The sequence below is a fragment of the Lepus europaeus genome, chromosome 1, assembly GCF_033115175.1.
Source record: "Lepus europaeus isolate LE1 chromosome 1, mLepTim1.pri, whole genome shotgun sequence".
Taxonomy (NCBI): Eukaryota; Metazoa; Chordata; class Mammalia; order Lagomorpha; family Leporidae; genus Lepus; species Lepus europaeus.
The window spans coordinates 162,716,448-162,729,107 of record NC_084827.1 but is presented as its reverse complement, the minus strand read 5'-3'; the positions used below and the strand labels follow the sequence as shown (position 1 = coordinate 162,729,107).

Genomic DNA, 12,660 nt, shown 5'->3' with positions numbered 1-12,660 from the left:
CTCTCTCTCTCACTGTCCACTCTGCCTGTCCAAAAAAAAAAAAAAAAAAGTAGGAAGGCAGACGCTATTTGGATGTTTCTCTTTCAAATAAGAACAAACATTAGGGCAGCTTTTAGGCCATTTCAGGCGCCCCTGACATTCTCTCAGCGCTACGTCTTTTACACCAAGCAAATTCTCTGAACCAATTCGATTTCTGGGGCCAGAGTCCCGCTGGGCAAGAGCGTGCTCTGCAGGGCACTGCTTTCCCCAGAGTGAGTTCTCTGGAGTGCCGGGCTTGCAGCTGCTGTGTGAGAAAGGGAGACTGGCCGGTCTGCTGGCGTCGGATCCACACCTGATACCCTTCAATGTCCCACAGAACCATGCTAGTGGGACAGGTTTGGGGAAGTACTGGAAAGCACTTTAATTTGCCCACCACCACTGTCCAGGTAGCACGAGGCTGTTTACAGCTCACTAGCTAGTTCTCTCCTGCAGGGCAGTGAGGCTCTAGACCTGATGAGCTCCTGACCCTGAACTCCAGCTCAGGTTTGCAGGTTCAAGTGCAGTGCAGCCTATTTGTCGTTCCTCCCCTCTCTTTTGGACTCACAGTCCAGAAACCCAGCAAATTCTCACGTAAGATAGAAAGATTTTCTTTATTAATGACCCCAACCGTATTTCTTTAGATACAGGAGTTTTGAACTCAAACACTTAGGAGAAAACAAGTTAAGATTGCATTATCCTGCAACTCATTACCAGTAACATATTGCAAAGCGGAACAGCTTGGAAAAGAGGGTTGAAGGGAGGAGAGTGAGGGAAGGAAGATAAAAGAAAAGGAATTAAGTTGATCAAGTGGAATTCTTTTTTTTTTTTTTTTTTAATTCTTGGGAACTATGAAGTCCTTGCAAGCACAGCTCGTTTCTGCAGATTATTTTCCAAACGTGTAAAAAATGGAACCAAAACAGAGAATCCCTTAAGAACCTGAAGAGGTGCAACATTAAAAGCTACGATTATCCAGTAGCAAGTGTTCCAGCCTTCAGTCGCCAGCCGCTTCCTCCTCCTGTTCCCAAGAGTTAGCGGGATGAAAACGTCTTCCCCCTTGAAAAGGAGAGTAAGAGTGAAGGCTGGTTTCTGGCTGACCTTCCCTTCCGCTAGGGATGGGACCCCAATGACACTGAACAGGAGGTGGAAAGGGCTCGGTGCCTTAGGCAGAGGCCCTGGGGCCACAGGCGAGGCTGATCCGGCTTTCACAGACCAGCTTCACAGCCTCTTCCTGCTGATCAAATGCCCTGAGTACCAGGCCCCATCTCCCAGAAGGAATGAACTGTATCAATAAGATGGGAGAACCACATGTCCATTCTGGATGGCGTGGGTGTCCCCGAGTTCCCACTGGACTGGGTTCAACCGTCTTCCTAGTATCCACCAGTCAGTTCAGGCTCCTCCTATACAGCCTATACCTTTTAGGGCCCCCACAGAGCAGTTCCTGAACCTTCTACCACTACAATCCTCACAAGCTCCAGGTGGAGAGAGCATTTAGTCTAGCAGCTGGGATGCTCACGTCCCACACACTGCCCGGTTTGATTCCTGGGTTGACGTCTGCTTTCTGACAAAGCAGACTCTGAGAGGCAGCGGTGATGGCTCAGGTAGTTAGGTTCTTGTCACCCATGCAGGCAACCTGGATTGTGCTCCAGCTGCTGGCTCTAGCCTTGGCCCAACTCTGGCTGTGGTAGGCATCTGAGGGAGCCAGCAGACAGACAGTAGCTCTCTCTCCAATACGTAATCAATACAAAGGTCAGCGGCCTTCTGTTGTCAGATGTGACCACATGCTGGCCCAGGGAACATTTGCTGGTTTTCTAGGCTGAGTTGTATCCCGTTGCACCTCGCATTTCCGACGGAGGACCAGCTGGTTCCCAGAGCCAGGCTGATAACTGGTAGCTATGGGTACTTAGTAAAGCCGCCTGGCAGTGAGAGCTGAGAACTGAGGGGAATCAGAGCAAAAATAAGGGCGTGCCATTCTGCCTGCCCTGGACGTCTCCCTTGCCCCCAAAGGAAACTCTTTGATTATGCTGCCCGCAGATGAAGAGCTTCCGAGGGTTCCACAGTGGGCAGAGCGCTGAGGAGTGCTGACCTAGGCTTAGCTTCTGCTCCAGGGCCCTGTGTCTCCCAGTTTCACCGGGTCCACGCTCCTGCAGACTCCTCCTGTTCTGCTGTTGGGAGTCCTAGCTTGTCTAGCCCCGGACTGACATCTATGCCCCATAAGTAACATGATCTGACCTCCAGGGTGGGTGCCGCTGTTTGCCTGCCTCCTCCTCTTTCCTCTCTGGTTATACAGGCTGCCCGGGTCAAGTTTCCCCCAGGCTATACCGAGCTGTCGGTTCACTGCCTAGCCTCTCCTGGGCCCTGGAATCAGTATCAAAGTGGTTGCCTTCTACTCGAGGCCACCAAAATGGTGCCTAGCAAGAAAAGCACTCCCGTAGGAGCAGGCGGGGAAAGGGGAACCTACACATGCCGGGCTGCAGAGAAGGTTCTGGAGGGGCAGCGGGAGTAGGCGGCCCAGGGCACACCCCCTCGCCTCCCACCCTGGTCCCGGCTTTGGCCATGTTAGGAGACGCCAAGAAGCTGCCGAGCAGGAATGAAGCTGCCGTTTGTCACACGGCATGTGGACAGCTCCCTCGGCACAGGCTCTATCTACTGGCTGATTGCCGTTCCCAAGGCTCTGCGGGGCAGGCACAGAGCTAACACGGAGAAAGGCCTTTGCCTAAAGAAGTCACGGTGACTCCACCTGCTGGGCACAAACGTCTCATGTTTCTGGGGCTGAAAACCCTGACCTACTGCTCAGGTACTCTGCCAGAGCCCTCTCTCCACCTTTCGAAAGGCAGTGGAAACGAGCCTGGTGGAAGAGGCTTCTGGGCCAAGAGAGAGGGCTTGGGCTGTGAGGGGTGCTTTGCTGATCACAAAAACAAAATAACTTCCACGGGCACAAAAAGCAAGGAGGTTTAAGTGCCACTACCGTAGATAAGGAGAGCAGGGCTGTGACCGCCAGCACGAGGGGACCAGGACCTGTTCCCAGAGACTGACCCCCCTGGGCCGTGGGCCATGCCGGCCCCCTGCTTATACAGCCACACAGTTTACAGCTCTGCCTGTCCTGGGCTGCGTTCCTCGCGTCGCCCCTCCTCTCTGTGTTGAACTTCCAGCTGAGGAGCAGGCCAGGAGGAACACTCAGGGGCTGCTGTTCCAGGCCTGCTGCCTAAGGGACCTAAAGCAACTTCCTCCATTTCTCCAGGAAGACCATCAGGACAAGACTGACCTCTCCGCTCGGGCCCAAAGACAAGCTTTTCCTAGAAAAATGAAGCCTTTGTTTTTTTCCTGGCTGACTTTCTCATGGCACAAAAAGAAGTGGAAACAAGGAAACCCATTCCGGCCGGCTACAGTGAAAACCTGACTCTCCCATCTTCAGTCTGTCCGGGAGCCGTAGCCTCCAGGTACCCACCACCCAGACACCGGCAGGACCAGGCCTCTGACACCCACTATTCACTTCTTGGCGAGCACAGGAGGCGAAGGTGGTCCTGCCCTACTCACGTGATTGTTTTCATTTCTTTCTTCTCAGCATCTGGGCGTGCACGGTTGAGCACCTTGAGGAAGTCAGACGTTTTTGCCCGCATACGTGTGTGAATATAGGCCTGGGAGCAAACACAACACATACTGAAGCCCAGTCCTGTTCTGAACTGTGTAGCTAAGATCCTTGACTTCAAGGACAACTTTTGCTCTCTGCTCTGGCAGGCAAAGCCCTGGAGCACAGGAACTAAGCCCCTGGTGCCCCCTCACCTTAGAGCACTTGATGTGGTAGTGCAGGTAGTCCCGGAACGTGTGGATCAGGTTGATGGTGTTATCTCGGGCACTGGCGTTGGTGTGGCGAGGGAACAGCACTGGGGGGAGGGGTGACACACAGACAAGGCGTCAGGGTCAGGGTGGGGCCGAACAGCAGCCGCAAGTCAACTGCAGTGTTTTCCTGCTTAGCCACAATCTACCTGTTGCAGTACTCCCAGGCTCTGTCCAGGGCTTTTCCTTGATGCAAGAAGGGATAAACAGCACAACCAGGGGAGGCACCAATGAGCACAGAGGGGCTCATGGGAGAGAGAAGGCCTGAGCTGCATGCTCATTCTGGGTCTAGATTCTGTGGTGCGAGTGCTACAGTGTCTTCCGTCTGCCAGCCACCAGGGACGCTCACGGTTTACCCTAGGAGCCAGGGTCCTCACTGAAGTACAGAGAAAGCAGATTCCAGAGGATACCCCACACCAGGGAAGGAGGACGCAGGGCTTCTTGGCAGGCCAGCTGGTGCTCTGGCTGGTGCCGAGCAGGGCTGCCCGCAGGCCCGGGCCGTTACAGCGCAGTCCTCCTCCCCTTTGGCCTTCTGGAATCCTCTGCACTCCGCTGCTCACTGGTCTCACAGCACGCGCCCAGGCCTGTGAGGCTTTGCTGAACTGAAAAGGAAGGCCTCTAAGGAAGGGTGGCGCTCCTGTGTCACTCTGCCCTGGCCAGCAGAAACCTGCATTTCACTGAATCTGAGATGCAAATGACGGCATTTACCACGACTTCCCGGGCCAGAAAGAGAATGCTGCAAGTTACACCGTGACACACCATGAATTGCAAGATGCGCCCCAACTTCAAAGATAAAAATGTGGAATAAAACCCAAAAAGAGTAAAGATTAAGCACAGCATCAAGTCACTCAATCCAACAGACATGTACCCCTGGAGCACTGAGGTGAACTGAGCACGGCCTCCCCAAGGGAGACATTTCCCTGGCATTAGGTGCCGAGTGGGAGTGAGCTGTTCTCCCCGGCTGTCAGCTCCAATGATCAGCTCACGAGGCCAAAGCAACCGGAGGAGAGGCTTGAGTCCCTGCCGTGGAGAAGTGGGACGGTGAATCATGGCTGGAGCTCGGGCTTCCAAACCAAAAACCAAGAAATGCCAAGTGACAGAGAATTCCCATGCAGCTGCTTAGCAAGGCTGACGTGGCACCACCCCAACTCTCGACATCAGAGGTTACCCTTTGTCCCCTTGAGATTTAAAAACAGAGAAAGGAAGCGATTATCGTGCCCATGACATGCTCCTGCAGCAGCAGCAATGGCACGGGACAAGCTGGCATGCCTGCTTCTGCCCACCTTCCAATGCTAACCAAGGCTCTGCTCAGACCTAGGCTTCCTGCAGGGTGAACTCATTAGAGCCGCTCACCGAAGGTGATATAGCCGATGTTGTCGCCCACAGCAGCGTCCGTGTCTTTCAGCTCCAGAGGAGGCTCCCTGTGGCTAAAGAGGACCTGGGGGGCTGTGTGACTGGCTCTGCGTCCTTCTTTGAACTCCTGCCAAGAGGAAAACAAAACAAAACAAAAACAGCAAGAAGTGAGGCTGGTGTAAAATGAATAGCAACTTATGCGATGGGGTTTGTCTAAGGTGTGACCTTTAATGGTCCTTGAGACAAGCAACAGCTAAAAATGAGCCACACTAAACCAGGAATATGACAAGTGCTGGCTGGGATCAGTGCACTTCAGAATCAAAAGGGAGAGATAACCAAATATTGAACAAGTCACATCTTCAAATATGATGGCAAGCATTGTTAATCCTTTTCCCTTTCTCTTATTTTGGACCAACACAGATTAACAAATTCTAGGTGAGACCACATAGATGACAAATTATAGAGCACTACTTTGATATATGTACTGTTGCTTTGTTTATTGGCATCTTTTGATTTAATCTGAAAAGCGGCTACATGTTCCGGGACATCTTTGCATCACCAGGGTGACTGGCAGCAGGTTGTGGCTCAGGTCTGAGCGCCTTCCATCTGTGCACATGAGGCCCTTCCCCCGTTCCCCGCTGCTCCCCTTGCTCCCACCACTTCTTCCAGTTCCTCCAATGCCATGCTTTCTCGCGCTGGGCCCCAGGCCCTTGCACAAATCTTCCTTCACTGAGGAATCGGAGACCCTGTTACTGTTCACAATTCGTCAATCAAAACTCTAGGAGTGAATTTAAGACCTTCCCGGGAGCAGAAGGGAGCCAGAGAAGCCAAGCTGTCTTGGTGTTCACAGAGGGAGACCATGTGCCCTCAGAAATACAGTCTGGTTTTTCATTCGGGTTCTATTCTATACAAGAGCTCATGACCCCTTACAAAACGTATCCTCCACCAACTACAGAAATGTGAGTGAGGATGTCACAATATCCTCTCCAAATGCAGCCTTTCCCATTCCTCTGCAAACAGACAAATGATACAGGCGCTCCTCTTGCCACCCAGAATTGCAAGAACAGACTAGATCTCCCAGCAATGTCAGTTCTACAAGATGATTCAAATTCATCAAGCGGGCCTTCCAGAGGAAGGCACAAATGTGGAACGCAGGCATTTCCCAGGTCTCAGCTTGAAGGAGTACTGCGCATGTGCCCGTGCAGCCAATTTGCTCCTACTGCTGCTCAAATGTGCCACTTCGATGAACATCACCTTCCTCTAGCACCCGGGGGCCAGGCTGCTCGGCTGAAATGCCGTATCTTCTATAAACGTCTACTCTGATACATTCCCATTCATTAGCGAATCTAGCTTCCCCACCAGGTTGAGTTCCTCAAGCAAAGAACCCTACTTTGCTCCCTTTCTATCCATTCTTCTGTCCTTCAAGCACATGGCTCGGCGGGTGGAGAAAGCTTCTAGCTGACTCCGGATCACCACATGGTAAAGGGACAAGCCGTGACTACACTTCCATTTGCAGGCAGGAAGAATACACACTGATCAGTAAGCCCTTGTGAATGAGTGGGAAAGGAAAGAGACAGCACCCAGGCCCTTCCTGTTTTAAATTCTGCCTGGCCCAGAGCTAACACCACTGGGCGTCTGCTGTTTGGTGGAGGAAAAATGACCACGAGTTGGGATAGGCTGGCTCCTTTTGAAACACAATTTGATCCCCAAAGGAAAAATATCTGGGGAGGGGTGGGGGGGTGTCGGTCAAGATTTCTGAAGCAAAGCTTCCAAAATGGCCTTTCTCTAGGAAGCATGTTTTACAAATAAAAAGGGGTCAAGAAGTTTTCTGCCCACTATCGGTTTTCCTCTTCAGCCTTAGGGGGTCACACAGAACAAACACTTGTGTGCATTTTCACATGTATGGCAGCACCTCTAGGGTCCAAGTCACAGGAAAGCAGTGGATCTGACTCAACAGCATGCTTCTGTGTGGGGCTCTTCTTTATAGAAGAAGTCTCTGCTTCTCTTCAGTGTGCTCTCTTAAGAGCACTCTTAAATATGAAACTGGAAAAATATTAGGAAAACAACATAGGTAATTTCTTTTATAACCCTGGAGTAGGAAGGGTTTTCTAGGACTCAAAATCTAGGAGCCATAAAAAACAGATCAATTTAATTATATAAGAAACTCCTGCATGGGAAAACCCCTCACAAAACGCAGTACAACAACTGGGGAAAATATCTAATCACAGATGAAGGGCCAATCTCCTAAGTATATAAAGAAACAGAGAAAATCAATGACTCAATAGAAATATGGATAAAGGGCATAGAGACATGTCACAGGAAAACAAATGGCCTTCAGCATAAAAGATGTTCTGAGCTCACTCTTAGGAGGATGCAGATACCATTTCAGTAGCAACACAAACATGTGACCACACACTCTCGCCCATGGCAGGTGGGAGAGAGAAAACGACAGCCCCCGGGGAAATACTCGGCCACATCTACAACTGCAGACTCTGACTCCGTGTTCCCAGTTCAGGAAGATACTGTAGCTGTGACCACACGCCTGCAAAACGACATCTTCAAACTGCCCAAGAGTCAGAATGCTTGTCCCTGAACACTAAGAAACCAGTGGTTTCTGCCTAACTGTTGTCAGTTACTTCATTACTGGCCTGAGTTTCAGATCTAATACGTGAAGAGCCCTAGTTCATCTTACTCTAACCTCCAAAAGCATAACTCCCGGACTTCTTGCTTTTCACGGTATGCGTGTGGCAATCATGACTCTACCAGACTTTCCCCGGTACTTGGCTGGTCTGCCACCAAGACAACACCTCGATGCCAGCAGTGGGACACCCATGTGGGTGGAGAGCGGAAACTCTCTCTCCCCCCGAAATGTATCAAGTATCCCTCAGTGTGCCTGACAAGTGAAGAGACAGGCCCACTGCTGTAGTCAGGGTGGACGTGCGCACTGGTAGGGGCAGCCCACAATGGCCCAGCAGGCAGTTTAGCATCCACAAGGAATTTCAGTGTCCCCAGGTGGCGGGTTTCTCTGAAACATCCATTGTCCCTCCTTCTAGAAAGATTAAGATTCTAGGCCCAGGAAAACACAGATAATTTAAACTGGGGAGAAAACCCAGCAAAACTCCAGTTTTCTATGGTCATTTCGAACACATTGCCCCAGACTGTGAATTTGTAAGGGTGGCAGGGCAGCTGGTTTCCCAAGCCAGCCTCTTCACAATCCTAGACATCACACGACCTGTACAGCACAGGACAGTCACTACCTGGAGATACTGACAGTGCAAAAATGCTTTATCCTGCCTATTAGGTAAGTGCCCTGCCACATGTATCTTAAGAGGGGAGTGTAAATTCACACACAGAAAAAGAATATACAAAATCCTCCCAAGGAACAAATGTGATGTAAACTCTCCTAGATAAGGTCTTTTTAAAGTATAAAAGTAAATTAAGATGTTTCCTGGAATAAAATGGAACAAGACTCATAAAACCCAGCCAAGTCTAAATATATACTTTGTAACTTTTAAAATTAGTTCTTCAATCTGGATTTAGCCCAATTTCTGAGCTACTGCATTTAATTCCCTTGTCAATTCTGCATAAAAATACATGAAATGTCTGTCTAGAGGCTTACTTCTAGGACTCAAGGTACATGTGTACAGTTAACGCACATACCACACTTCCATGAAGTAGAGTACTATCAGATGCTGGCAAGTCAATATTTCAACTTTTCTGCCCAGGAGCTCCCAAACTCGAATTTCTGATTAATCAGCCAAAATAGAAAGTCACTGGAGATGGATCAAATTGAGGAGATCCCTTTTGAAGATATCCCTAGCCACTTAGAAGGCTACACATAAAGTATCCTCACTATATTAGGCTTAGCTTTCTTTCAACTCTATTTGGCAAAAAAGTTTGTCTCAGAATTTTAAAATCTCACTTCCCTGCCAAGAAAAAGAAATGAATATATTTAAGATTAAAAAAAAAAAAGAAGAAAAGAAAATTTAATCACTGTACTAGATTTTGAACGCTATCCCATCCCAGCAGAAACTAGCCTGGTTATCATCAGCCCAAATGAGCTCAAGTCCTAGAGCCAGCAACTGGCTAACAGACATGACAAAGCCACCAATGGGTCTATGACTTGAGTGCAACAAATCCAATTATAAAATGTCTTGCTAAACTCTTTTTTTAAAATAAAACTTTCCTACACTTTTGACTTCTTAAAATTTATTATTTCATTTGAAAGAGAAAAACATACTGGTTTACTTCCCAAATGCCTTGCAATGGCCAGCACTGGGACAGGTAGAAGCCAGGATCCTGGGACTCAGGCCAGGTCTCCCATGTGGAGCCATCACTGCTGCCCCTAGGTTGTGCAACAGCAGGAAGCCAGAATTGGAAGTGGAGCCAGGACCTCAATCCACACACTCCAATATGAGATGTGGGTGACCCAAGTGGCTTTTTAATTTTTTTTTAAGAGATTTATTTATTTGAAAGAGTTACAGAGAGAACAAGAGAGAGAAACTTCCATCTGCTGGGTCACTCCCCAGGTGGCTGCAATGGCCAAGACTGAGCCAGGCTGAAGCCAGGAAGCCAGGTGTCTCCCATGTGAGTGTCACAGGCCTGGAGATTTGGACATTCTCTGCTGTTTTCCCCAGGCTATTAGCAGGGACCTAGACTGGAAGTGCAGCAGCCGGGACATAGACCAGCACCCACATGGAATGCTGGCACTGTAGGCAGAAGCGTTACCCACTATGTCATTAGCCAATCCCCCTAGTGGCATCTCAATCACTGCACCAAATGTCTGTCCAAGCTCACTTCTCTCTTAAGTAGGTGAGAATCTTCTGAAGGGGTTACTTTATGATGACTCATTCAAACTTCAGCCAAGTCTCCCTTTGTCAGTTATTTGATAATTCCACCTATTAATGTATTATCCATTACTCAGAGAATTTGCTATACACCATACTGAAAAGATTCTAGAACTGAATCAAACCAAGAGCAGACCTTACTAAAAAACAAGAAAGGAAACTTGACCAAGCTTCAGATCAAAGACCCTATGGGAGGAAATATACTTACTATTCAGTATTTGCATTTTTAAGAGTAAATGTATCCTTTAGTCATATCCTGCAGAAGACCAGAATCACTAAGAAAAAATCCAACATTCAGTGGATTTGGTGTGGCTTGTCCACTGAATCACAAGTTCCAACATCGACAGAGCTGCCGGTGCTCTCTCCATGCTTCTGGCGTTTTCTAGTATGAAGGCATACATTACCCACAAGATGTTCACTCCATACCTGCATGAACACCTTTCCAATGACCACGTCATCGTCATCCTTAAACACGGTGCTGAAGACTACGGTGACTCTGTCCTTTTTAGACTCAACATACCTGGGGGGAACGAAACCCATGAGAGTGTGTACAGAACCACAACGGGCTTTTGTCAGTAACTTGATCTGTAAGTGAAGAGGGCGCCTACACTCACAGGTCTCTCAATTCACAGGACAAAAGCCATGCCAAGTGAGACTCATATTCATGGCCAAATTAGTGCAATAGATGCACGCCTTAAGACAGGCAGGAAATGGGAATTACCAGAAGTAGATTCTATTAATTTGTACAAATGGTAATAACATGGAATCTAGAGTTAGTGATTTTACTTTTCATATACTATGAGACACAGTATGCAGATAATGTAAGAGTTGCAATAATACAGAAACCATGGCCATTCTGTACCTCCTGAGTATCTGGGTGATACTGTTAAAGAGACTGGCATCCCATATGGGTGCTGGTTTGAGCCCTGTTAAAAGGCATGCACTTTATCTGAGAGGGAGAGAGAGCTCATCTTTTTTGCTCACCCCTTGAATAACTACCAGCGTTGAAGCCAGGGACTGGGAACACCATACAGGTCTCTCATGTGGGTGGCAGGACCCAGTTACTTGGGTCTGTATTAGCAAGAAGCTGGAGCAGGAGCTGGGATGGGAAACTGAGCCCAAGTACTCCAATGTGTGCACCTCAACCCCCAGGGGAAAAGCCTGTCCTTGACTAAGCCACATTTCTTTTAGAAGTGCCACCCTGGTGACAGCCACAGCAAGGCTTCAGGGCCAAGCTATACTCACATGGTCTCATCATCCCTATAATGGATAACTGCCCTGTTCTCGCCTTCTTTGCCTTCTTCTTGGAATTGGAAGTATTTCTCAAAGACAGAGGCAAAACAGTTTCGCTTCAACATGCCAGCTTGATGTACAATGGAATCCTTGGATGCAGGCAGATTTTCAAGGTCATATAGCAAAGAGACATTATATCCTAGAACAGGAGAAAAAATGAATCAGGGAACAGTTATGTTAAAAAGAAAAGCTTACTGATCTCTCCCAAGTAAGCAGGCTAGAGGCATCTTAAACCGTTCAGATTCTAATGGCATTTTACTTTGTCTCAGAGCCTGCATTTTTAACCCAGGTAAAACACTGTCCATTTCTACCTACCTCATAGGATACAATGAGGTGAAATAACACCCACAAACATTCTCAAGTACCCTCGTACATCACCTCTAGCTACAAAATGAGTCACGTTTTTTCTCTTAGGTTAGTGCCAACGTGGTCAGCAGCAGGGAGGGTAGAAAAACCTAAATATCTATGCATATATGTGAGTATATCTTTACAACCGGCTTTTATTTGTAGACAATGCAACTTTGTCAATAACATTTTTTTTTTTTTTAAAATTTTTGACAGGCAGAGTGGACAGTGAGAGAGAGAGAGAAAGGTCTTCCTTTTGCCGTTGGTTCACCCTCCAATGGCCGCCACGGTAGCGCGCTGCGGCCGGCGCACCACGCTGATCCAATGGCAGGAGCCAGGTGCTTCTCCTGGTCTCCCATGGGGTGCAGGGCCCAAGGACTTGGGCCATCCTCCACTGCACTCCCTGGCCACAGCAGAGAGCTGGCCTGGAAGAGGGGCAACCGGGACAGGATCGGTGCCCTGACCGGGACTAGAACCCGGTGTGCCGGCGCCGCAAGGCGGAGGATTAGCCTAGTGAGCCGCAGCCCCGGCCTATAACATTTTTAAAAAAGATTTATTTTGAAAGGCAGAGTTAGAGAGAGAGAAGTGGCGAGGTCTTCCATCCACCAGTCCACTCACCAAAATGGCCACAATGGCCGGGGCTGGGGCTGGGCTAGGCAGAAGCCAGGAGCCTCTTCTGGGTCTACAACATGGGAGCAGGGGCCCAAGGATTCGGGTTATCTTCTGCTGCTTTCTTAGAGCACATTGGAAGTGGAACTGTCAGGACTTGAGCTGGCACTCATACAGGACGCTGGTACTGCAAGCAGTGGCTTAACAAATTGTGCCACAGTGCCAGCCCCAAGGACATTTTTTTCATAAAACATTTTACTTCATTTAATCTCTACAATAATTCTTTGAAGAAGGTAAGCCAGATAAGGTTATTCTCATTACACAGAGAAAAAGAGGTTCAATAATGTGGCAAGAAATACAG

The 12,660-nt window shown here is 48.7% G+C and overlaps 1 protein-coding gene across 1 annotated transcript in view; it reads right to left on the bottom strand.

Annotated features, from left to right (window-relative positions):
• Window positions 1-610: 610 nt before the first annotated feature.
• The window catches only part of ARPC2 (actin related protein 2/3 complex subunit 2), a 30,777-nt gene continuing 18,727 nt past the window's right edge, over window positions 611-12,660 (bottom strand). The window contains exons 6-11 of the mRNA XM_062191567.1: window positions 11,298-11,484; window positions 10,479-10,572; window positions 5,206-5,332; window positions 3,799-3,899; window positions 3,553-3,653; window positions 611-1,071 (exon numbers count right to left, since the gene is read on the bottom strand). Of these exons, the coding sequence (XP_062047551.1) occupies window positions 1,047-1,071; window positions 3,553-3,653; window positions 3,799-3,899; window positions 5,206-5,332; window positions 10,479-10,572; window positions 11,298-11,484 (635 nt within the window). The 3' untranslated portion in view covers window positions 611-1,046. The remainder of the gene's footprint in view (window positions 1,072-3,552; window positions 3,654-3,798; window positions 3,900-5,205; window positions 5,333-10,478; window positions 10,573-11,297; window positions 11,485-12,660) is intronic.